Here is a 27,318-nt window from a genome sequence, read left to right as displayed (position 1 = left end):
ACACAGCAACATAGAGGTCTAGTAGAGGCTACACAGCAACATAGAGGTCTAGTAGAGACTACACAGCAACATAGAGGTCTAGTTGGCGATATACAGCAACATAGAGGTCTAGTAGAGACTACACAGCAACATAGAGGTCTAGTAGAGACTACACAGCAAAATAGAGGTCTAGTTGGCGATATACAGCAACATAGAGGTCTAGTTTAGACTACACAGCAACATAGATGTCTAGTAGAGACTACACAGCAACATAGAGGTCTAGTAGAGGTCTAGTAGAGGCTACACAGCAACATAGAGGTCTAGTAGATGATACACAGCAACATAGAGGTTTAGTAGAGGCTACACAGCAACATAGAGGTCTAGTGGAGGCTACACAGCAACATAGAGGTCTAGTAGGGGCTACACAGCAACATAGAGGTCTAGTAGAGACTACACAGCAACATAGAGGTCTAGTAGAGACTACACAGCAACATAGAGGTCTAGTTGGCGATATACAGCAACATAGAGGTCTAGTAGAGACTACACAGCAACATAGAGGTCTAGTAGAGACTACACAGCAACATAGAGGTCTGGTAGAGACTACACAGCAACATAGAGGTCTAGTAGAGGCTACACAGCAACATAGAGGTCTAGTAGAGGTCTAGTAGAGTCTACACAGCAACATAGAGGTCTAGTAGAGGTCTAGTAGAGGCTACACAGCAACATAGAGGTCGAGTAGAGGTCTAGTAGAGAATACACAGCAACATAGAGGTCTAGTAGAGACTACACAGCAACATAGAGGTCTAGTAGAGACTACACAGCAACATAGAGGTCTAGTAGAGCCTACACAGCAACATAGAGGTCTAGTAGAGGCTACACAGCAACATAGAGGTCTAGTAGAAACTACACAGCAACATAGAGGTCTAGTAGAGACTACACAGCAACATAGAGGTCTAGTAGAGGCCTAGTAGAGGCTACACAGCAACATAGAGGTCTAGTAGAGGCTACATATTAGCATCGAGTTCTAGTAGAGGCTACACAGCAACATAGAGGTCTAGTAGAGCCTACACAGCAACATTGAGGTCTAGTAGAGGTCTAGTAGAGTCTACACAGCAACATAGAGGTCTAGTAGAGGTCTAGTAGAGGCTACACAGCAACATAGAGGTCTAGTAGAGACTACACAGCAATATAGAGGTCTAGTAGAGACTACACAGCAACATAGAGGTCTAGTAGAGGCTACACAGCAACATATAGGTCTAGTAGAGGCTACACAGCATCATAGAGGTCTAGTAGAAGCTACACAGCAACATAGAGGTGTAGTAGAGACTACACAGCAACATAGAGGTCTAGTAGAGACTACACAGCAATCTTGAGGTCTAGTAGAGGCTACATAGCAACATAGAGGTCTAGTAGAGACTACACAGCAACATAGAGGTCTAGTAGAGGCTACACAGCAACATATAGGTCTAGTAGAGGCTACACAGCATCATAGAGGTCTAGTAGAAGCTACACAGCAACATAGAGGTGTAGTAGAGACTACACAGCAACATAGAGGTCTAGTAGAGTTCTAGTAGAGGCTACACAGCAACATAGAGGTCTAGTAGAGGCTACACAGCAACATAGAGGTCTAGTAGAGACTACACAGCAACATAGAGGTCTAGTAGAGACTACACAGCAACATAGAGGTCTAGTCGAGGTCTAGTAGAGGCTACACAGCAACATAGAGGTCTAGTAGATGATACACAGCAACATAGAGGTTTAGTAGAGGCTACACAGCAACATAGAGGTCTAGTAGAGCCTACACAGCAACATAGAGGTCTAGTAGGGGCTACACAGCAACATAGAGGTCTAGTAGAGGCTACACAGCAACATAGAGGTCTAGTAGAGACTACACAGCAACATAGAGGTCTAGTTGGCGATATACAGCAACATAGAGGTCTAGTAGAGACTACACAGCAACATAGAGGTCTAGTAGAGACTACACAGCAAAATAGAGGTCTAGTTGGCGATATACAGCAACATAGAGGTCTAGTTTAGACTACACAGCAACATAGATGTCTAGTAGAGACTACACAGCAACATAGAGGTCTAGTAGAGGTCTAGTAGAGGCTACACAGCAACATAGAGGTCTAGTAGATGATACACAGCAACATAGAGGTTTAGTAGAGGCTACACAGCAACATAGAGGTCTAGTGGAGGCTACACAGCAACATAGAGGTCTAGTAGGGGCTACACAGCAACATAGAGGTCTAGTAGAGACTACACAGCAACATAGAGGTCTAGTAGAGACTACACAGCAACATAGAGGTCTAGTTGGCGATATACAGCAACATAGAGGTCTAGTAGAGACTACACAGCAACATAGAGGTCTAGTAGAGACTACACAGCAACATAGAGGTCTGGTAGAGACTACACAGCAACATAGAGGTCTAGTAGAGGCTACACAGCAACATAGAGGTCTAGTAGAGGTCTAGTAGAGTCTACACAGCAACATAGAGGTCTAGTAGAGGTCTAGTAGAGGCTACACAGCAACATAGAGGTCGAGTAGAGGTCTAGTAGAGACTACACAGCAACATAGAGGTCTAGTAGAGACTACACAGCAACATAGAGGTCTAGTAGAGACTACACAGCAACATAGAGGTCTAGTAGAGGCTACACAGCAACATATAGGTCTAGTAGAGGCTACACAGCATCATAGAGGTCTAGTAGAAGCTACACAGCAACATAGAGGTGTAGTAGAGACTACACAGCAACATAGAGGTCTAGTAGAGTTCTAGTAGAGGCTACACAGCAACATAGAGGTCTAGTAGAGGCTACACAGCAATATAGAGGTCTAGTAGAGACTAAACAGCAACATAGAGGTCTAGTAGAGGCTACACAGCAACATAGAGGTCTAGTAGAGACTACACAGCAACATAGAGGTCTAGTAGAGCCTACACAGCAACCTAGAGGTCTAGCAGAGGCTACACAGCAACATAGAGGTCTAGTACAGCCTACACAGCAACATAGAGGTCTAGTAGAGGCTACACAGCAACATAGAGGTCTAGTAGAAACTACACAGCAACATAGAGGTCTAGTAGAGACTACACAGCAACATAGAGGTCTAGTAGAGGCCTAGTAGAGGCTACACAGCAACATAGAGGTCTAGTAGAGGCTACATATTAGCATCGAGTTCTAGTAGAGACTACACAGCAACATAGAGGTCTAGTAGAGGCTACACAGCAACATAGAGGTCTAGTAGAGGTCTAGTAGAGTCTACACAGCAACATAGAGGTCTAGTAGAGGTCTAGTAGAGGCTACACAGCAACATAGAGGTCGAGTAGAGGTCTAGTAGAGACTACACAGCAACATAGAGGTCTAGTAGAGACTACACAGCAACATAGAGGTCTAGTAGAGACTACACAGCAACATAGAGGTCTAGTAGAGCCTACACAGCAACATAGAGGTCTAGTAGAGGCTACACAGCAACATAGAGGTCTAGTAGAAACTACACAGCAACATAGAGGTCTAGTAGAGACTACACAGCAACATAGAGGTCTAGTAGAGGCCTAGTAGAGGCTACACAGCAACATAGAGGTCTAGTAGAGGCTACATATTAGCATCGAGTTCTAGTAGAGGCTACACAGCAACATAGAGGTCTAGTAGAGACTACACAGCAACATTGAGGTCTAGTAGAGGTCTAGTAGAATCTACACAGCAACATAGAGGTCTAGTAGAGGTCTAGTAGAGGCTACACAGCAACATAGAGGTCTAGTAGAGACTACACAGCAATATAGAGGTCTAGTAGAGTCTACACAGCAACATAGAGGTCTAGTAGAGGCTACACAGCAACATATAGGTCTAGTAGAGGCTACACAGCATCATAGAGGTCTAGTAGAAGCTACACAGCAACATAGAGGTGTAGTAGAGACTACACAGCAACATAGAGGTCTAGTAGAGACTACACAGCAATCTTGAGGTCTAGTAGAGGCTACATAGCAACATAGAGGTCTAGTAGAGACTACACAGCAACATAGAGGTCTAGTAGAGGCTACACAGCAACATATAGGTCTAGTAGAGGCTACACAGCATCATAGAGGTCTAGTAGAAGCTACACAGCAACATAGAGGTGTAGTAGAGACTACACAGCAACATAGAGGTCTAGTAGAGTTCTAGTAGAGGCTACACAGCAACATAGAGGTCTAGTAGAGGCTACACAGCAACATAGAGGTCTAGTAGAGACTACACAGCAACATAGAGGTCTAGTAGAGACTACACAGCAACATAGAGGTCTAGTCGAGGTCTAGTAGAGGCTACACAGCAACATAGAGGTCTAGTAGATGATACACATTAACATAGAGGTTTAGTAGAGGCTAAACAGCAACATAGAGGTCTAGTAGAGCCTACACAGCAACATAGAGGTCTAGTAGGGGCTACACAGCAACATAGAGGTCTAGTAGAGGCTACACAGCAACATAGAGGTCTAGTAGAGACTACACAGCAACATAGAGGTCTAGTTGGCGATATACAGCAACATAGAGGTCTAGTAGAGACTACACAGCAACATAGAGGTCTGGTAGAGACTACACAGCAAAATAGAGGTCTAGTTGGCGATATACAGCAACATAGAGGTCTAGTTTAGACTACACAGCAACATAGATGTCTAGTAGAGACTACACAGCAACATAGAGGTCTAGCAGAGGTCTAGTAGAGGCTACACAGCAACATAGAGGTCTAGTAGATGATACACAGCAACATAGAGGTTTAGTAGAGGCTACACAGCAACATAGAGGTCTAGTGGAGGCTACACAGCAACATAGAGGTCTAGTAGGGGCTACACAGCAACATAGAGGTCTAGTAGAGACTACACAGCAACATAGAGGTCTAGTAGAGACTACACAGCAACATAGAGGTCTAGTTGGCGATATACAGCAACATAGAGGTCTAGTAGAGACTACACAGCAACATAGAGGTCTAGTAGAGACTACACAGCAACATAGAGGTCTGGTAGAGACTACACAGCAACATAGAGGTCTAGTAGAGGCTACACAGCAACATAGAGGTCTAGTAGAGGTCTAGTAGAGTCTACACAGCAACATAGAGGTCTAGTAGAGGTCTAGTAGAGGCTACACAGCAACATAGAGGTCGAGTAGAGGTCTAGTAGAGACTACACAGCAACATAGAGGTCTAGTAGAGACTACACAGCAACATAGAGGTCTAGTAGAGACTACACAGCAACATAGAGGTCTAGTAGAGGCTACACAGCAACATATAGGTCTAGTAGAGGCTACACAGCATCATAGAGGTCTAGTAGAAGCTACACAGCAACATAGAGGTGTAGTAGAGACTACACAGCAACATAGAGGTCTAGTAGAGTTCTAGTAGAGGCTACACAGCAACATAGAGGTCTAGTAGAGGCTACACAGCAACATAGAGGTCTAGTAGAGACTAAACAGCAACATAGAGGTCTAGTAGAGGCTACACAGCAACATAGAGGTCTAGTAGAGACTACACAGCAACATAGAGGTCTAGTAGAGCCTACACAGCAACCTAGAGGTCTAGCAGAGGCTACACAGCAACATAGAGGTCTAGTAGAGCCTACACAGCAACATAGAGGTCTAGTAGAGGCTACACAGCAACATAGAGGTCTAGTAGAAACTACACAGCAACATAGAGGTCTAGTAGAGACTACACAGCAACATAGAGGTCTAGTAGAGGCCTAGTAGAGGCTACACAGCAACATAGAGGTCTAGTAGAGGCTACATATTAGCATCGAGTTCTAGTAGAGACTACACAGCAATATAGAGGTCTAGTAGAGACTACACAGCAACATTGAGGTCTAGTAGAGTTCTAGTAGAGTCTACACAGCAACATAGAGGTCTAGTAGAGGTCTAGTAGAGGCTACACAGCAACATAGAGGTCTAGTAGAGACTACACAGCAACATAGAGGTCTAGTAGAGACTACACAGCAACATAGAGGTCTAGTAGAGGCTACACAGCAACATATAGGTCTAGTAGAGGCTACACAGCATCATAGAGGTCTAGTAGAAGCTACACAGCAACATAGAGGTGTAGTAGAGACTACACAGCAACATAGAGGTCTAGTAGAGACTACACAGCAATCTTGAGGTCTAGTAGAGGCTACATAGCAACATAGAGGTCTAGTAGAGGCTACACAGCAACATAGAGGTCTAATAGAGGTTACACAGCAACATAGAGGTCTAGTAGAGGCTACACAGCAACATAGAGGTCTTGTAGAGACTACACAGCAACATAGAGGTCTAGTAGGGGCTACACAGCAACATAGAGATCTAGTAGAGGCTACACAGCAGCATAGAGGTCTAGTAGAGCCTACACAGCAACATATAGGTCTAGTAGAGGTTACACAGCAACATAGAGGTCTAGTAGAGACTACACAGCAACATAGAGGTCTAGTAGAGGTCTAGTACAGGCTACACAGCAACATAGAGGTCTAGTAGAGGCTACACAGCAACATAGAGGTCTAGTAGAGACTACACAGCAACATAGAGGTCTAGTAGAGACTACACAGCAACATAGAGGTCTAGTCGAGGTCTAGTAGAGGCTACACAGCAACATAGAGGTCTAGTAGATGATACACAGCAACATAGAGGTCTAGTAGGGGCTACACAGCAACATAGAGGTCTAGTAGAGGCTACACAGCAACATAGAGGTCTAGTAGAGCCTACACAGCAACATAGAGGTCTAGTAGGGGCTACACAGCAACATAGAGGTCTAGTAGAGGCTACACAGCAACATAGAGGTCTAGTAGAGACTACACAGCAACATAGAGGTCTAGTTGGCGATATACAGCAACATAGAGGTCTAGTAGAGACTACACAGCAACATAGAGGTCTAGTAGAGACTACACAGCAAAATAGAGGTCTAGTTGGCGATATACAGCAACATAGAGGTCTAGTTTAGACTACACAGCAACATAGATGTCTAGTAGAGACTACACAGCAACATAGAGGTCTAGTAGAGGTCTAGTAGAGGCTACACAGCAACATAGAGGTCTAGTAGATGATACACAGCAACATAGAGGTTTAGTAGAGGCTACACAGCAACATAGAGGTCTAGTAGAGGCTACACAGCAACATAGAGGTCTAGTAGGGGCTACACAGCAACATAGAGGTCTAGTAGAGACTACACAGCAACATAGAGGTCTAGTAGGGGCTACACAGCAACATAGAGGTCTAGTAGAGACTACACAGCAACATAGAGGTCTAGTAGAGACTACACAGCAACATAGAGGTCTAGTTGGCGATATACAGCAACATAGAGGTCTAGTAGAGACTACACAGCAACATAGAGGTCTAGTAGAGACTACACAGCAACATAGAGGTCTGGTAGAGACTACACAGCAACATAGAGGTCTAGTAGAGGCTACACAGCAACATAGAGGTCTAGTAGAGACTACACAGCAACATAGAGGTCTAGTAGAGACTACACAGCAACATAGAGGTCTAGTAGAGGCTAAACAGCAACATATAGGTCTAGTAGAGGCTACACAGCATCATAGAGGTCTAGTAGAAGCTACACAGCAACATAGAGGTGTAGTAGAGACTACACAGCAACATAGAGGTCTAGTAGAGTTCTAGTAGAGGCTACACAGCAACATAGAGGTCTAGTAGAGGCTACACAGCAACATAGAGGTCTAGTAGAGACTAAACAGCAACATAGAGGTCTAGTAGAGGCTACACAGCAACATAGAGGTCTAGTAGAGGCTACACAGCAACATAGAGGTCTAGTAGAGCCTACACAGCAACATAGAGGTCTAGTAGAGGCTACACAGCAACATAGAGGTCTAGTAGAGGCTACACAGCAACATAGAGGTCTAGTAGAGGCTACACAGCAACATAGAGGTCTAGTAGAGACTACACAGCAACATGAGGCAGGAGGTCTAGTAGAGGCTACACAGCAACATAGAGGTCTAGTAGAGGCTACATATTAGCATCGAGTTCTAGTAGAGGCTACACAGCAACATAGAGGTCTAGTAGAGACTACACAGCAACATTGAGGTCTAGTAGAGGTCTAGTAGAGTCTACACAGCAACATAGAGGTCTAGTAGAGGTCTAGTAGAGGCTACACAGCAACATAGAGGTCTAGTAGAGACTACACAGCAACATAGAGGTCTAGTAGAGACTACACAGCAACATAGAGGTCTAGTAGAGGCTACACAGCAACATAGAGGTCTAGTAGAGGCTACACAGCAACATAGAGGTCTAGTAGAGGCTACACAGCAACATAGAGGTCTAGTAGAGACTACACAGCAACATAGAGGTCTAGTAGAGCCTACACAGCAATCTTGAGGTCTAGTAGAGGCTACACAGCAACATAGAGGTCTAGTAGAGGCTACACAGCAACATAGAGGTCTAGTAGAGGCTACACAGCAACATAGAGGTCTAGTAGAGACTACACAGCAACATAGAGGTCTAGTAGAGGCTACACAGCAACATAGAGGTCTAGTAGATGATACACAGCAACATAGAGGTTTAGTAGAGGCTACACAGCAACATAGAGGTCTAGTAGAGCCTACACAGCAACATAGAGGTCTAGTAGGGGCTACACAGCAACATAGAGGTCTAGTAGAGGCTACACAGCAACATAGAGGTCTAGTAGAGACTACACAGCAACATAGAGGTCTAGTTGGCGATATACAGCAACATAGAGGTCTAGTAGAGACTACACAGCAACATAGAGGTCTAGTAGAGACTACACAGCAAAATAGAGGTCTAGTTGGCGATATACAGCAACATAGAGGTCTAGTTTAGACTACACAGCAACATAGATGTCTAGTAGAGACTACACAGCAACATAGAGGTCTAGTAGAGGTCTAGTAGAGGCTACACAGCAACATAGAGGTCTAGTAGATGATACACAGCAACATAGAGGTTTAGTAGAGGCTACACAGCAACATAGAGGTCTAGTGGAGGCTACACAGCAACATAGAGGTCTAGTAGGGGCTACACAGCAACATAGAGGTCTAGTAGAGACTACACAGCAACATAGAGGTCTAGTAGAGACTACACAGCAACATAGAGGTCTAGTTGGCGATATACAGCAACATAGAGGTCTAGTAGAGACTACACAGCAACATAGAGGTCTAGTAGAGACTACACAGCAACATAGAGGTCTGGTAGAGACTACACAGCAACATAGAGGTCTAGTAGAGGCTACACAGCAACATAGAGGTCTAGTAGAGGTCTAGTAGAGTCTACACAGCAACATAGAGGTCTAGTAGAGGTCTAGTAGAGGCTACACAGCAACATAGAGGTCGAGTAGAGGTCTAGTAGAGAATACACAGCAACATAGAGGTCTAGTAGAGACTACACAGCAACATAGAGGTCTAGTAGAGACTACACAGCAACATAGAGGTCTAGTAGAGCCTACACAGCAACATAGAGGTCTAGTAGAGGCTACACAGCAACATAGAGGTCTAGTAGAAACTACACAGCAACATAGAGGTCTAGTAGAGACTACACAGCAACATAGAGGTCTAGTAGAGGCCTAGTAGAGGCTACACAGCAACATAGAGGTCTAGTAGAGGCTACATATTAGCATCGAGTTCTAGTAGAGGCTACACAGCAACATAGAGGTCTAGTAGAGCCTACACAGCAACATTGAGGTCTAGTAGAGGTCTAGTAGAGTCTACACAGCAACATAGAGGTCTAGTAGAGGTCTAGTAGAGGCTACACAGCAACATAGAGGTCTAGTAGAGACTACACAGCAACATAGAGGTCTAGTAGAGACTACACAGCAACATAGAGGTCTAGTAGAGGCTACACAGCAACATATAGGTCTAGTAGAGGCTACACAGCATCATAGAGGTCTAGTAGAAGCTACACAGCAACATAGAGGTGTAGTAGAGACTACACAGCAACATAGAGGTCTAGTAGAGACTACACAGCAATCTTGAGGTCTAGTAGAGGCTACATAGCAACATAGAGGTCTAGTAGAGACTACACAGCAACATAGAGGTCTAGTAGAGGCTACACAGCAACATATAGGTCTAGTAGAGGCTACACAGCAACATAGAGGTCTAGTAGAAGCTACACAGCAACATAGAGGTGTAGTAGAGACTACACAGCAACATAGAGGTCTAGTAGAGGTCTAGTAGAGGCTACACAGCAACATAGAGGTCTAGTAGAGGCTACACAGCAACATAGAGGTCTAGTAGAGACTACACAGCAACATAGAGGTCTAGTAGAGACTACACAGCAACATAGAGGTCTAGTCGAGGTCTAGTAGAGGCTACACAGCAACATAGAGGTCTAGTAGATGATACACAGCAACATAGAGGTTTAGTAGAGGCTACACAGCAACATAGAGGTCTAGTAGAGCCTACACAGCAACATAGAGGTCTAGTAGGGGCTACACAGCAACATAGAGGTCTAGTAGAGGCTACACAGCAACATAGAGGTCTAGTAGAGACTACACAGCAACATAGAGGTCTAGTTGGCGATATACAGCAACATAGAGGTCTAGTAGAGACTACACAGCAACATAGAGGTCTAGTAGAGACTACACAGCAAAATAGAGGTCTAGTTGGCGATATACAGCAACATAGAGGTCTAGTTTAGACTACACAGCAACATAGATGTCTAGTAGAGACTACACAGCAACATAGAGGTCTAGTAGAGGTCTAGTAGAGGCTACACAGCAACATAGAGGTCTAGTAGATGATACACAGCAACATAGAGGTTTAGTAGAGGCTACACAGCAACATAGAGGTCTAGTGGAGGCTACACAGCAACATAGAGGTCTAGTAGGGGCTACACAGCAACATAGAGGTCTAGTAGAGACTACACAGCAACATAGAGGTCTAGTAGAGACTACACAGCAACATAGAGGTCTAGTTGGCGATATACAGCAACATAGAGGTCTAGTAGAGACTACACAGCAACATAGAGGTCTAGTAGAGACTACACAGCAACATAGAGGTCTGGTAGAGACTACACAGCAACATAGAGGTCTAGTAGAGGCTACACAGCAACATAGATGTCTAGTAGAGACTACACAGCAACATAGAGGTCTAGCAGAGGTCTAGTAGAGGCTACACAGCAACATAGAGGTCTAGTAGATGATACACAGCAACATAGAGGTTTAGTAGAGGCTACACAGCAACATAGAGGTCTAGTGGAGGCTACACAGCAACATAGAGGTCTAGTAGGGGCTACACAGCAACATAGAGGTCTAGTAGAGACTACACAGCAACATAGAGGTCTAGTAGAGACTACACAGCAACATAGAGGTCTAGTTGGCGATATACAGCAACATAGAGGTCTAGTAGAGACTACACAGCAACATAGAGGTCTAGTAGAGACTACACAGCAACATAGAGGTCTGGTAGAGACTACACAGCAACATAGAGGTCTAGTAGAGGCTACACAGCAACATAGAGGTCTAGTAGAGGTCTAGTAGAGTCTACACAGCAACATAGAGGTCTAGTAGAGGTCTAGTAGAGGCTACACAGCAACATAGAGGTCGAGTAGAGGTCTAGTAGAGGCTACACAGCAACATAGAGGTCTAGTAGAGACTACACAGCAACATAGAGGTCTAGTAGAGACTACACAGCAACATAGAGGTCTAGTAGAGGCTACACAGCAACATATAGGTCTAGTAGAGGCTACACAGCATCATAGAGGTCTAGTAGAAGCTACACAGCAACATAGAGGTGTAGTAGAGACTACACAGCAACATAGAGGTCTAGTAGAGTTCTAGTAGAGGCTACACAGCAACATAGAGGTCTAGTAGAGGCTACACAGCAACATAGAGGTCTAGTAGAGACTAAACAGCAACATAGAGGTCTAGTAGAGGCTACACAGCAACATAGAGGTCTAGTAGAGACTACACAGCAACATAGAGGTCTAGTAGAGCCTACACAGCAACATAGAGGTCTAGCAGAGGCTACACAGCAACATAGAGGTCTAGTAGAGCCTACACAGCAACATAGAGGTCTAGTAGAGGCTACACAGCAACATAGAGGTCTAGTAGAAACTACACAGCAACATAGAGGTCTAGTAGAGACTACACAGCAACATAGAGGTCTAGTAGAGGCCTAGTAGAGGCTACACAGCAACATAGAGGTCTAGTAGAGGCTACATATTAGCATCGAGTTCTAGTAGAGACTACACAGCAACATAGAGGTCTAGTAGAGACTACACAGCAACATTGAGGTCTAGTAGAGGTCTAGTAGAGTCTACACAGCAACATAGAGGTCTAGTAGAGGTCTAGTAGAGGCTACACAGCAACATAGAGGTCTAGTAGAGACTACACAGCAACATAGAGGTCTAGTAGAGACTACACAGCAACATAGAGGTCTAGTAGAGGCTACACAGCAACATATAGGTCTAGTAGAGGCTACACAGCATCATAGAGGTCTAGTAGAAGCTACACAGCAACATAGAGGTGTAGTAGAGACTACACAGCAACATAGAGGTCTAGTAGAGACTACACAGCAATCTTGAGGTCTAGTAGAGGCTACATAGCAACATAGAGGTCTAGTAGAGGCTACACAGCAACATAGAGGTCTAATAGAGGTTACACAGCAACATAGAGGTCTAGTAGAGGCTACATAGCAACATAGAGGTCTAGTAGAGGCTACACAGCAACATAGAGGTCTTGTAGAGACTACACAGCAACATAGAGGTCTAGTAGGGGCTACACAGCAACATAGAGATCTAGTAGAGGCTACACAGCAGCATAGAGGTCTAGTAGAGCCTACACAGCAACATATAGGTCTAGTAGAGGTTACACAGCAACATAGAGGTCTAGTGGAGGTCTAGTAGAGGCTACACAGCAACATAGAGGTCTAGTAGAGGTCTAGTACAGGCTACACAGCAACATAGAGGTCTAGTAGAGGCTACACAGCAACATAGAGGTCTAGTAGAGACTACACAGCAACATAGAGGTCTAGTAGAGACTACACAGCAACATAGAGGTCTAGTCGAGGTCTAGTAGAGGCTACACAGCAACATAGAGGTCTAGTAGATGATACACAGCAACATAGAGGTTTAGTAGAGGCTACACAGCAACATAGAGGTCTAGTAGAGCCTACACAGCAACATAGAGGTCTAGTAGGGGCTACACAGCAACATAGAGGTCTAGTAGAGGCTACACAGCAACATAGAGGTCTAGTAGAGACTACACAGCAACATAGAGGTCTAGTTGGCGATATACAGCAACATAGAGGTCTAGTAGAGACTACACAGCAACATAGAGGTCTAGTAGAGACTACACAGCAAAATAGAGGTCTAGTTGGCGATATACAGCAACATAGAGGTCTAGTTTAGACTACACAGCAACATAGATGTCTAGTAGAGACTACACAGCAACATAGAGGTCTAGTAGAGGTCTAGTAGAGGCTACACAGCAACATAGAGGTCTAGTAGATGATACACAGCAACATAGAGGTTTAGTAGAGGCTACACAGCAACATAGAGGTCTAGCAGAGGCTACACAGCAACATAGAGGTCTAGTAGGGGCTACACAGCAACATAGAGGTCTAGTAGAGACTACACAGCAACATAGAGGTCTAGTAGAGACTACACAGCAACATAGAGGTCTAGTTGGCGATATACAGCAACATAGAGGTCTAGTACAGACTACACAGCAACATAGAGGTCTAGTAGAGACTACACAGCAACATAGAGGTCTGGTAGAGACTACACAGCAACATAGAGGTCTAGTAGAGGCTACACAGCAACATAGAGGTCTAGTAGAGGTCTAGTAGAGTCTACACAGCAACATAGAGGTCTAGTAGAGGTCTAGTAGAGGCTACACAGCAACATAGAGGTCTAGTAGAGACTACACAGCAACATAGAGGTCTAGTAGAGACTACACAGCAACATAGAGGTCTAGTAGAGGCTACACAGCAACATAGAGGTCTAGTAGAGGCTACACAGCATCATAGAGGTCTAGTAGAAGCTACACAGCAACATAGAGGTCTAGTAGAGCCTACACAGCAACATAGAGGTCTAGTAGAGGCTACACAGCAACATAGAGGTCTAGTAGAGGCTACACAGCAACATAGAGGTCTAGTAGAGACTACACAGCAACATAGAGATCTAGTAGAGACTACACAGCAACATAGAGGTCTAGTAGAGACTACACAGCAACATAGAGGTCTAGTAGAGCCTACACAGCAACATAGAGGTCTAGTAGAGACTACACAGCAACATAGAGGTCTAGTAGAGGCTACACAGCAACATAGAGGTCTAGTAGAGGCTACACAGCAACATAGAGGTCTAGTAGAGGTCTAGTAGAGGCTACACAGCAACATAGAGGTCTAGTAGAGGCTACACAGCAACATAGAGGTCTAGTAGAGGCTACACAGCAACATAGAGGTCTAGTAGAGACTAAACAGCAACATGGAGGTCTAGTAGAGGCTACACAGCAACATAGAGGTCTAGTAGAGGTCTAGTAGAGGCTACACAGCAACATAGAGGTCTAGTAGAGGATACATATTAGCATCGAGATCTAGTAGAGCCTACACAGCAAAATAGAGATCTAGTAGAGGCTACACAGCAACATAGAGGTCTAGTAGAGGCTACACAGCAACATAGAGGTCTAGTAGAGGCTACACAGCAACATAGAGATCTAGTAGAGACTACACAGCAACATAGAGATCTAGTAGAGACTACACAGCAACATAGAGGTCTAGTAGAGACTACACAGCAACATAGAGCTCTAGTAGAGACTACACAGTAACATAGAGGACTAGTAGAGACTACACAGCAACATAGAGGTCTAGTAGAGGCTACACAGCAACATAGAGGTCTAGTAGAGACTACACAGCAACATAGAGGTCTAGTGGAGGTCTAGTAGAGTCTACACAGCAACATAGAGGTCTAGTAGAGGTCTAGTAGAGGCTACACAGCAACATAGAGGTCTAGTAGAGACTACACAGCAACATAGAGGTCTAGTAGAGACTACACAGCAACATAGAGGTCTAGTAGAGGCTACACAGCAACATATAGGTCTAGTAGAGGCTACACAGCATCATAGAGGTCTAGTAGAAGCTACACAGCAACATAGAGGTGTAGTAGAGACTACACAGCAACATAGAGGTCTAGTAGAGTTCTAGTAGAGGCTACACAGCAACATAGAGGTCTAGTAGAGGCTACACAGCAACATAGAGATCTAGTAGAGACTACACAGCAACATAGAGATCTAGTAGAGACTACACAGCAACATAGAGGTCTAGTAGAGACTACACAGCAACATAGAGGTCTAGTAGAGCCTACACAGCAACATAGAGGTCTAGTAGAGACTACACAGCAACATAGAGGTCTAGTAGAGGCTACACAGCAACATAGAGGTCTAGTAGAGGCTACACAGCAACATAGAGGTCTAGTAGAGGTCTAGTAGAGGCTACACAGCAACATAGAGGTCTAGTAGAGGCTACACAGCAACATAGAGGTCTAGTAGAGGCTACACAGCAACATAGAGGTCTAGTAGAGACTAAACAGCAACATGGAGGTCTAGTAGAGGCTACACAGCAACATAGAGGTCTAGTAGAGGTCTAGTAGAGGCTACACAGCAACATAGAGGTCTAGTAGAGCCTACACAGAAACATAGAGGTCTAGTAGAGGCTACACAGCAACATAGAGGTCTAGTAGAGACTACACAGCAACATAGAGGTCTAGTAGAGGCTAAACAGCAACATAGAGGTCTAGTAGAGACTACACAGCAAGATAGAGGTCTAGTAGAGACTACACAGCAACATAGAGGTCTAGTAGAGGCCTAGTAGAGGCTACACAGCAACATAGAGGTCTAGTAGAGGATACATATTAGCATCGAGATCTAGTAGAGCCTACACAGCAAAATAGAGATCTAGTAGAGGCTACACAGCAACATAGAGGTCTAGTAGAGGCTACACAGCAACATAGAGGTCTAGTAGAGGCTACACAGCAACATAGAGATCTAGTAGAGACTACACAGCAACATAGAGATCTAGTAGAGACTACACAGCAACATAGAGGTCTAGTAGAGACTACACAGCAACATAGAGCTCTAGTAGAGACTACACAGTAACATAGAGGACTAGTAGAGACTACACAGCAACATAGAGGTCTAGTAGAGGCTACACAGCAACATAGAGGTCTAGTAGAGACTACACAGCAACATAGAGGTCTAGTGGAGGTCTAGTAGAGTCTACACAGCAACATAGAGGTCTAGTAGAGGTCTAGTAGAGGCTACACAGCAACATAGAGGTCTAGTAGAGACTACACAGCAACATAGAGGTCTAGTAGAGACTACACAGCAACATAGAGGTCTAGTAGAGGCTACACAGCAACATATAGGTCTAGTAGAGGCTACACAGCATCATAGAGGTCTAGTAGAAGCTACACAGCAACATAGAGGTGTAGTAGAGACTACACAGCAACATAGAGGTCTAGTAGAGTTCTAGTAGAGGCTACACAGCAACATAGAGGTCTAGTAGAGGCTACACAGCAACATAGAGGTCTAGTAGAGACTAAACAGCAACATAGAGGTCTAGTAGAGGCTACACAGCAACATAGAGGTCTAGTAGAGACTACACAGCAACATAGAGGTCTAGTAGAGTCTACACAGCAACATAGAGGTCTAGTAGAGGTCTAGTAGAGGCTACACAGCAACATAGAGGTCTAGTAGAGACTACACAGCAACATAGAGGTCTAGTAGAGACTACACAGCAACATAGAGGTCTAGTAGAGGCTACACAGCAACATATAGGTCTAGTAGAGGCTACACAGCATCATAGAGGTCTAGTAGAGGCTACACAGCAACATAGAGGTGTAGTAGAGACTACACAGCAACATAGAGGTCTAGTAGAGACTACACAGCAATCATAGAGGTCTAGTAGAGGCTACACAGCAACATAGAGGTCTAGTAGAGGCTACACAGCAACATAGAGGTCTAAGTAGAGGTCTACACAGCAACATAGAGGTCTAGTAGAGGCTACACAGCAACATAGAGGTCTAGTAGAGGCTACACAGCAACATAGAGGTCTAGTAGAGACTACACAGCAACATAGAGGTCTAGTAGAGGCTACACAGCAACATAGAGGTCTAGTAGAGGCTACACAGCAACATAGAGGTCTAGTAGAGCCTACACAGCAACATAGAGGTCTAGTAGAGGCTACACAGCAACATAGAGGTCTAGTAGAGACTACACAGCAACATAGAGGTCTAGTAGAGGCTACACAGCAACATAGAGGTCTAGTAGAGGTCTAGTAGAGGCTACACAGCAACATAGAGGTCTAGTAGAGGCTACACAGCAACATAGAGGTCTAGTAGAGACTACACAGCAACATAGAGGTCTAGTAGAGACTACACAGCAACATAGAGGTCTAGTCGAGGTCTAGTAGAGGCTACACAGCAACATAGAGGTCTAGTAGATGATACACAGCAACATAGAGGTTTAGTAGAGGCTACACAGCAACATAGAGGTCTAGTAGAGCCTACACAGCAACATAGAGGTCTAGTAGGGGCTACACAGCAACATAGAGGTCTAGTAGAGGCTACACAGCAACATAGAGGTCTAGTAGAGACTACACAGCAACATAGAGGTCTAGTTGGCGATATACAGCAACATAGAGGTCTAGTAGAGACTACACAGCAACATAGAGGTCTAGTAGAGACTACACAGCAAAATAGAGGTCTAGTTGGCGATATACAGCAACATAGAGGTCTAGTTTAGACTACACAGCAACATAGATGTCTAGTAGAGACTACACAGCAACATAGAGGTCTAGTAGAGGTCTAGTAGAGGCTACACAGCAACATAGAGGTCTAGTAGATGATACACAGCAACATAGAGGTTTAGTAGAGGCTACACAGCAACATAGAGGTCTAGCAGAGGCTACACAGCAACATAGAGGTCTAGTAGGGGCTACACAGCAACATAGAGGTCTAGTAGAGACTACACAGCAACATAGAGGTCTAGTAGAGACTACACAGCAACATAGAGGTCTAGTTGGCGATATACAGCAACATAGAGGTCCAGTACAGACTACACAGCAACATAGAGGTCTAGTAGAGACTACACAGCAACATAGAGGTCTGGTAGAGACTACACAGCAACATAGAGGTCTAGTAGAGGCTACACAGCAACATAGAGGTCTAGTAGAGGTCTAGTAGAGTCTACACAGCAACATAGAGGTCTAGTAGAGGTCTAGTAGAGGCTACACAGCAACATAGAGGTCTAGTAGAGACTACACAGCAACATAGAGGTCTAGTAGAGACTACACAGCAACATAGAGGTCTAGTAGAGGCTACACAGCAACATATAGGTCTAGTAGAGGCTACACAGCATCATAGAGGTCTAGTAGAAGCTACACAGCAACATAGAGGTGTAGTAGAGACTACACAGCAACATAGAGGTCTAGTAGAGTCTAGTAGAGGCTACACAGCAACATAGAGGTCTAGTAGAGGCTACACAGCAACATAGAGGTCTAGTAGAGACTAAACAGCAACATAGAGGTCTAGTAGAGGCTACACAGCAACATAGAGGTCTAGTAGAGACTACACAGCAACATAGAGGTCTAGTAGAGCCTACACAGCAACATAGAGGTCTAGCAGAGGCTACACAGCAACATAGAGGTCTAGTAGAGCCTACACAGCAACATAGAGGTCTAGTAGAGGCTACACAGCAACATAGAGGTCTAGTAGAGACTACACAGCAACATAGAGGTCTAGTAGAGACTACACAGCAACATAGAGGTCTAGTAGAGGCCTAGTAGAGGCTACACAGCAACATAGAGGTCTAGTAGAGGCTACATATTAGCATCGAGTTCTAGTAGAGGCTACACAGCAACATAGAGGTCTAGTAGAGACTACACAGCAACATTGAGGTCTAGTAGAGGTCTAGTAGAGTCTACACAGCAACATAGAGGTCTAGTAGAGGTCTAGTAGAGGCTACACAGCAACATAGAGGTCTAGTAGAGACTACACAGCAACATAGAGGTCTAGTAGAGACTACACAGCAACATAGAGGTCTAGTAGAGGCTACACAGCAACATATAGGTCTAGTAGAGGCTACACAGCATCATAGAGGTCTAGTAGAAGCTACACAGCAACATAGAGGTGTAGTAGAGACTACACAGCAACATAGAGGTCTAGTAGAGACTACACAGCAACCTTGAGGTCTAGTAGAGGCTACATAGCAACATAGAGGTCTAGTAGAGGCTACACAGCAACATAGAGGTCTAATAGAGGTTACACAGCAACATAGAGGTCTAGTAGAGGCTACATAGCAACATAGAGGTCTAGTAGAGGCTACACAGCAACATAGAGGTCTTGTAGAGACTACACAGCAACATAGAGGTCTAGTAGGGGCTACACAGCAACATAGAGATCTAGTAGAGGCTACACAGCAGCATAGAGGTCTAGTAGAGCCTACACAGCAACATAGAGGTCTAGTAGAGGCTACACAGCAACATAGAGGTCTAGTAGAGAGTCTAGTAGAGGCTACACAGCAACATAGAGGTCTAGTAGATGACTACACAGCAACATAGAGGTCTAGTTGGCGATATACAGCAACATAGAGGTCCAGTAGAGACTACACAGCAACATAGAGGTCTAGTAGAGACTACACAGCAAAATAGAGGTCTAGTTGGCGATATACAGCAACATAGAGGTCTAGTTTAGACTACACAGCAACATAGATGTCTAGTAGAGAGTACACAGCAACATAGAGGTCTAGTAGAGGTCTAGTAGAGGCTACACAGCAACATAGAGGTCTAGTAGATGATACACAGCAACATAGAGGTTTAGTAGAGGCTACACAGCAACATAGAGGTCTAGTAGAGGCTACACAGCAACATAGAGGTCTAGTAGGGGCTAGACAGCAACATAGAGGTCTAGTAGAGACTACACAGCAACATAGAGGTCTAGTAGAGACTACACAGCAACATAGAGGTCTAGTTGGCGATATACAGCAACATAGAGGTCCAGTAGAGACTACACAGCAACATAGAGGTCTAGTAGAGACTACACAGCAACATAGAGGTCTAGTAGAGACTACACAGCAACATAGAGGTCTGGTAGAGACTACACAGCAACATAGAGGTCTAGTAGAGGCTACACAGCAACATAGAGGTCTAGTAGAGGTCTAGTAGAGGCTACACAGCAACATAGAGGTCTAGTAGAGACTACACAGCAACATAGAGGTCTAGTAGAGACTACACAGCAACATAGAGGTCTATTAGAGGCTACACAGCAACATATAGGTCTAGTAGAGGCTACACAGCATCATAGAGGTCTAGTAGAAGCTACACAGCAACATAGAGGTGTAGTAGAGACTACACAGCAACATAGAGGTCTAGTAGAGTTCTAGTAGAGGCTACACAGCAACATAGAGGTCTAGTAGAGGCTACACAGCAACATAGAGGTCTAGTAGAGACTAAACAGCAACATAGAGGTCTAGTAGAGGCTACACAGCAACATAGAGGTCTAGTAGAGACTACACAGCAACATAGAGGTCTAGTAGAGCCTACACAGCAACATAGAGGTCTAGCAGAGGCTACACAGCAACATAGAGGTCTAGTAGAGCCTACACAGCAACATAGAGGTCTAGTAGAGGCTACACAGCAACATAGAGGTCTAGTAGAGACTACACAGCAACATAGAGGTCTAGTAGAGACTACACAGCAACATAGAGGTCTAGTAGAGGCCTAGTAGAGGCTACACAGCAACATAGAGGTCTAGTAGAGGCTACATATTAGCATCGAGTTCTAGTAGAGGCTACACAGCAACATAGAGGTCTAGTAGAGACTACACAGCAACATTGAGGTCTAGTAGAGGTCTAGTAGAGTCTACACAGCAACATAGAGGTCTAGTAGAGGTCTAGTAGAGTCTACACAGCAACATAGAGGTCTAGTAGAGTCTACACAGCAACATAGAGGTCTAGTAGAGACTACACAGCAACATAGAGGTCTAGTAGAGGCTACACAGCAACATATAGGTCTAGTAGAGGCTACACAGCATCATAGAGGTCTAGTAGAAGCTACACAGCAACATAGAGGTGTAGTAGAGACTACACAGCAACATAGAGGTCTAGTAGAGACTACACAGCAACCTTGAGGTCTAGTAGAGGCTACATAGCAACATAGAGGTCTAGTAGAGGCTACACAGCAACATAGAGGTCTAATAGAGGTTACACAGCAACATAGAGGTCTAGTAGAGGCTACATAGCAACATAGAGGTCTAGTAGAGGCTACACAGCAACATAGAGGTCTTGTAGAGACTACACAGCAACATAGAGGTCTAGTAGGGGCTACACAGCAACATAGAGATCTAGTAGAGGCTACACAGCAGCATAGAGGTCTAGTAGAGCCTACACAGCAACATAGAGGTCTAGTAGAGCCTACACAGCAACATAGAGGTCTAGTAGAGGCTACACAGCAACATAGAGGTCTAGTAGAGGCTACACAGCAACATAGAGGTCTAGTAGAGGCTACACAGCAACATATAGGTCTAGTAGAGGCTACACAGCAACATAGAGGTCTAGTAGAGGCTACACAGCAACATAGAGGTCTAGTAGAGGCTACACAGCAACATAGAGGTCTAGTAGAGACTACACAGCAACATAGAGGTCTAGTAGAGGTCTAGTAGAGGCTACACAGCAACATAGAGGTCTAGTAGAGACTACACAGCAACATAGAGGTCTAGTAGAGACTACACAGCAACATAGAGGTCTAGTCGAGGTCTAGTAGAGGCTACACAGCAACATAGAGGTCTAGTAGATGATACACAGCAACATAGAGGTTTAGTAGAGGCTACACAGCAACATAGAGTTCTAGTAGAGCCTACACAGCAACATAGAGGTCTAGTAGGGGCTACACAGCAACATAGAGGTCTAGTAGAGGCTACACAGCAACATAGAGGTCTAGTAGAGACTACACAGCAACATAGAGGTCTAGTTGGCGATATACAGCAACATAGAGGTCTAGTAGAGACTACACAGCAACATAGAGGTCTAGTAGAGACTACACAGCAAAATAGAGGTCTAGTTGGCGATATACAGCAACATAGAGGTCTAGTTTAGACTACACAGCAACATAGATGTCTAGTAGAGACTACACAGCAACATAGAGGTCTAGTAGAGGTCTAGTAGAGGCTACACAGCAACATAGAGGTCTAGTAGATGATACACAGCAACATAGAGGTTTAGTAGAGGCTACACAGCAACATAGAGGTCTAGTAGAGGCTACACAGCAACATAGAGGTCTAGTAGGGGCTACACAGCAACATAAAGGTCTAGTAGAGACTACACAGCAACATAGAGGTCTAGTAGAGGCTACACAGCAACATAGAGGTCTAGTTGGCGATATACAGCAACATAGAGGTCTAGTAGAGACTACACAGCAACATAGAGGTCTAGTAGAGACTACACAGCAACATAGAGGTCTAGTAGAGACTACACAGCAACATAGAGGTCTAGTAGAGGCTACACAGCAACATAGAGGTCTAGTAGAGGCTACACAGCAACATAGAGGTCTAGTAGAGGCTACACAGCAACATAGAGATAGAGGTCTAGTAGGGCTACACAGCAACATAGAGGTCTAGTAGAGGCTACACAGCAACATAGAGGTCTAGTAGAGGCTACACAGCAACATAGAGGTCTAGTGGCGATATACAGCAACATAGAGGTCTAGTAGAGACTACACAGCAACATAGAGGTCTAGTAGAGACTACACAGCAACATAGAGGTCTAGTAGAGACTACACAGCAACATAGAGGTCTAGTAGAGGCTACACAGCAACATAGAGGTCTAGTAGAGGCTACACAGCAACATAGAGGTCTAGTAGAGGCTACACAGCAACATAGAGGTCTAGTAGAGCTACACAGCAACATAGAGGTCTAGTAGAGGCTACACAGCAACATAGAGGTCTAGTAGAGGCTACACAGCAACATAGAGATCTAGTAGAGACTACACAGCAAAATAGAGATCTAGTAGAGACTACACAGCAACATAGAGATCTAGTAGAGGCTACACAGCAACATAGAAATCTAGTAGAGACTACACAGCAACATAGAGGTCTGGTAGAGACTACACAGCAACATAGAGTTCTAGTTGAGCCTACACAGCAACATAGAGGTCTAGTAGAGGCTACACAGCAACATAGAGGTCTAGTAGAGACTACACAGCAACATAGAGGTCTAGTAGAGGTCTAGTAGAGGCTACACAGCAACATAGAGCTCTAGTAGAGACTACACAGCAACATAGAGGTCTAGTAGAGGCTACACAGCAACATAGAGGTCTAGTAGAGGCTACACAGCAACATAGAGATCTAGTAGAGACTACACAGCAACATAGAGATCTAGTAGAGACTACACAGCAACATAGAGGTCTAGTAGAGCCTACACAGCAACATAGAGGTCTAGTAGAGGCTACACAGCAACATAGAGGTCTAGTAGAGACTACACAGCAACATAGAGGTCTAGTATTGTGATGACTCCTTGCTGTCCCCAGTCCACCTGGCCGTGCTGCTGCTCCAGTTTCAACTGTTCTGCCTGCGGCTATGGAACCCTGACCTGTTCACCGGACGTGCTTGTTGCACCCTCGACAACTACTATGATTATTATTATTTGACCATGCTGGTCATTTATGAACATTTTAACATTTTGACCATGTTCTGTTATAATATCCACCCTGCACAGCCAGAAGAGGACTGGCCACCCCTCATAGCCTGGTTCCTCTCTAGGTTTCTTCCTAGGTTTTTGGCCTTTCTAGGGAGTTTTTCCTAGGGAGTTTTTCCTAGCCACCGTGCTTCTTTCACATGCTTTGCTTGCTGTTTGGGGTTTTAGGCTGGGTTTCTGTACAGCACTTTGAGAATATCAGCTGATGTACGAAGGGCTATATAAAAATACATTTGATTTGATTTGATTTGATTAGTAGAGCCTACACAGCAACATAGAGGTTTTGCAGATTCTGCAGCTACAGAGACGATCAACTTGTCTACAACTCTGCAATTTATGTACATTAACTCTTTTCTCTGTGAAAAGCTGTTGTCAGGAAGTGCTGAGTGTGTCAGCGAGGGATTGGTCTTCCACGTTCATTGACCACAGTTTGTAAACAGATCAGGCTCTTGCTCGGTAACATTTCACTGAGAGTTGACCTCACGAAGAAATGATGCCGATTATATTGGATTAGAACCTGTCCAGTCTGGAGTACTGTAATGTTTCCAATGACATGCTTTCATCCCTCACACTGAAATGGATCTGATGTGAAGTCAATACCAATTTCACCTGCATGCCCTGCATTCTGTCCTTGTGTTCTATCCTATCTCTGGACAATGCTTTTCTCAAAACATCTTATTGTGGTATATTTTTGAAACCACATGACTAAAACTATACTGTATCTGATCCACACAGGGATAATGCATTCACTTGAAACTTGTCTTTTTGATTTTCTCAAACAAATAGCCAATGATCAATATGATAATGTAGGCATTATGTTTAAAATCCTCTCTAGATGGAGTCCTCTAGATTGTTGATTAGGCCAATTCATGAAAATAAAAACTTTATTTACAAAGTGCTTTAAACAGTGATTTTAAAAACATTATCATATCGATAATTGGCTATCACTGAATAATAGAAAAGAAATACAAGACAAGTGCAGGATCTCTTCCTGGCTGAAATAATGTAGACTAAAAAGAGAAATAAAAAATGTTTTTGATCATATGATGGGATATGTTGTTTTGATTTCAGTAGCCCGACAAACAACGGCTTGGCGGTTTATGCAAATTAACCAACACATAAATGAAGCCTGTGACTGTATGGCTATAAATAGTAAAACCATTTTTATACATGATTAAAAAAAAATATGTAGACACATTTACAATAATAAAACTATTAGGCCTATACATGAACATAAATAGCAAGTAATGCTGAAACAAAATAAAAGTTGGTTAGAATACTGCCATTAATATCAATTAATGTTGCAGTGTTTGATCAAATGTTGAGAATACTCTTTCTGCTCCCAAATCATTTCTGAAAATACCAGTCCATGTTTATCAATGTATAGGCCTCCTTATAACGCACGAGAAAACCCTGGAATTTACAATGTACATTTACTGTTTATTAATTTAGTTTTTTGTAACTTATTTAAATGATTTCTATTTGTTCCCTGACACAAATGTGAACCTATTATATGTAGTAGTCTATACATATAATGTGTCTGTAAAGTCAGGCCACCGCTGGCGTAACTCGGGTAATAATGACTGCATTAATGCAGTGACGCTTGCAGCTTTTAATCTCGGCAATATTTGGGATAAAGACAGTAATGATTTGGATTTGAAGTCTAGTGCAATGTTGATATTAGCATACATTTTTTTCAACCAATAAATGCAGCCACTTCGAAGTGTCCAAACGACCTTGTTGCTAAGTGTTCTAATACCCATATGCAAACAGCACATTTAAGATCTCTTTTTGTAATGAAATGTGTTTTATAAATAAAAGTAAATACATAATGTTGTATTATTATTATTACTATTATTATTATTATTATTAGCTTACCCTGTGTGTTGGCAGTCTGTTCCGATGTCCATTGGAGGTCCATGTCTCCAGAGTGGGGCGGCAGGCCCTGGTAACCCGCCCCCTGTCCAGGCACCGTGATGCCGGGCAGGGCTCTCAGAGACTCAGGGATAATGCTCTCCAAACTCTCGTTGGCCTGCTGTTTGCGGAGCGCCACCTGCGCTGCCATGACCCGCTGCCTCTCGATGATCAGGATGCATTTCTCACAGGTGCAGTCCTTGAAGCAGCAGTATCGCTTGTGGCCCTTCAGCCAGGACAGGACGCCGTGGTTACGGCACCGCGCGCACTTAGGGGTCCTCTGGAGCGGCGCTCGGACCTGGGTCACCAGACCCCCTATGTACAGGTAGGGAGATCTGTAACCATTCATTTCTCACACCGTCAGTCAGCCAGTCAGCCAGTCAGTCAGCCAGTCAGTCAGCCAGTCAGTCAGTTAGTCACACACACACACACACAGTCTCGCCACTTTTCCTCCCCAAAGCGCTGGAGGCGCGAGGTGCATCTGATAAGGGCGCGTGCGCACGGCCCGGGCCAGACAGAGTAGAGAGCAGTGAAAGTCAGGAGATTATAGGAGGTGCTGGTTGGACCCACCTCTACCTCTCCTGCTCCCCTGGCCATAAAGACGTGCATCGGCCACCATCTGACACGTGGTCATGGAGGCAAGTAACTAAATACTGTTTTTGTGCATCACACGGCACCCGATCAGCCAATCCCCGGGGAGAGAGAGAGAGACGTTCCATCCAGGGTGCCGTAACTCTACCGGGACGATGAAAGTCCTAATTAAATGTTTACATTGAACAGTTACTGGGATGGGATCATTACTACTGGAGTTCAGAAAACGGACAGCAACATGCTGAAGTCTATAGAATAAGGCTTATTTAACCACAGTGCAATAAAACAGTGCTGCAGTTTGTTTGTATATTACTGGCTACAGTGCTTTGACAAAAAAAAATCTAATGTTATTTGTAACATGTGCCTAAATAGTAACACAATAAAATAACAATAAGGATGCTATCGAGGGTTACCAGGTAGTAATGAGGCTATATACAAGGAGTACCAGTATCGAGTCAATGTTTTTGTATTTGTATTTATTACATTGGGGATCCATAATAAACCCCAGGAAGAGTAGCTGCTGCCTTGGCAGGAACTAATGGGGATCCATAATAAACCCCAGGAAGAGTAGCTGCTGCCTTGGCAGGAACTAATGGGGATCCATAATAAACCCCAGGAAGAGTAGCTGCTGCCTTGGCAGGAACTAATGGGGATCCATAATAAACCCCAGGAAGAGTAGCTGCTGCCTTGGCAGGAACTAATGGGGATCCATAATAAACCCCAGGAAGAGTAGCTGCTGCCTTGGCAGGAACTAATGGGGATCCATAATAAACCCCAGGAAGAGTAGCTGCTGCCTTGACAGGAACTAATGGGGATCCATAATAAACCCCAGGAAGAGTAGCTGCTGCCTTTATTATGGGGTTTATTATGGGGTAGAGTCCAGTCAGTGTGGGTAGAGTCCAGTCAGTGTGGGTAGAGTCAAGTCAGTGTGGGTAGAGTCCAGTCAGTGTGTGGGTAGAGTCCAGTCAGTGTGGGTAGAGTCCAGTCAGTGTGGGGAAGAGTCCAGTCAGTGTGTGGGTAGAGTCCAGTCAGTGTGTGGCTAGAGTCCAGTCAGTGTGGGTAGAGTCCAGTCAGTGTGGGTAGAGTCCAGTCAGTGTGTGGGTAGAGTCCAGTCAGTGTGGGTAGAGTCCAGTCAGTCTGGGTAGAGTCCAGTCAGTGTGTGGGTAGAGTCCAGTCAGTGTGGGTAGAGTCCAGTCAGTGAGGGTAGAGT

The 27,318-nt window shown here is 44.4% G+C and overlaps 1 protein-coding gene across 1 annotated transcript in view; it reads right to left on the bottom strand.

The window, feature by feature from the left end:
* Positions 1-25,866, bottom strand: part of LOC106586000 (doublesex- and mab-3-related transcription factor 3) — a 61,015-nt gene extending 35,149 nt beyond the window's left edge. Inside the window, exon 1 of the mRNA XM_045706836.1 lies at positions 25,482-25,866. Within this exon, the coding sequence (XP_045562792.1) occupies positions 25,482-25,866 (385 nt within the window). The remainder of the gene's footprint in view (positions 1-25,481) is intronic.
* Positions 25,867-27,318: the final 1,452 nt, after the last annotated feature.

The sequence above is a fragment of the Salmo salar genome, chromosome 24 (assembly GCF_965601325.2).
Source record: "Salmo salar chromosome 24, fSalSal1, whole genome shotgun sequence".
In the NCBI taxonomy this organism is placed as follows: domain Eukaryota; kingdom Metazoa; phylum Chordata; class Actinopteri; order Salmoniformes; family Salmonidae; genus Salmo; species Salmo salar.
The sequence above is the reverse complement of the archived record's forward strand: the minus strand, read 5'-3'. Positions and strand labels throughout refer to the sequence as shown.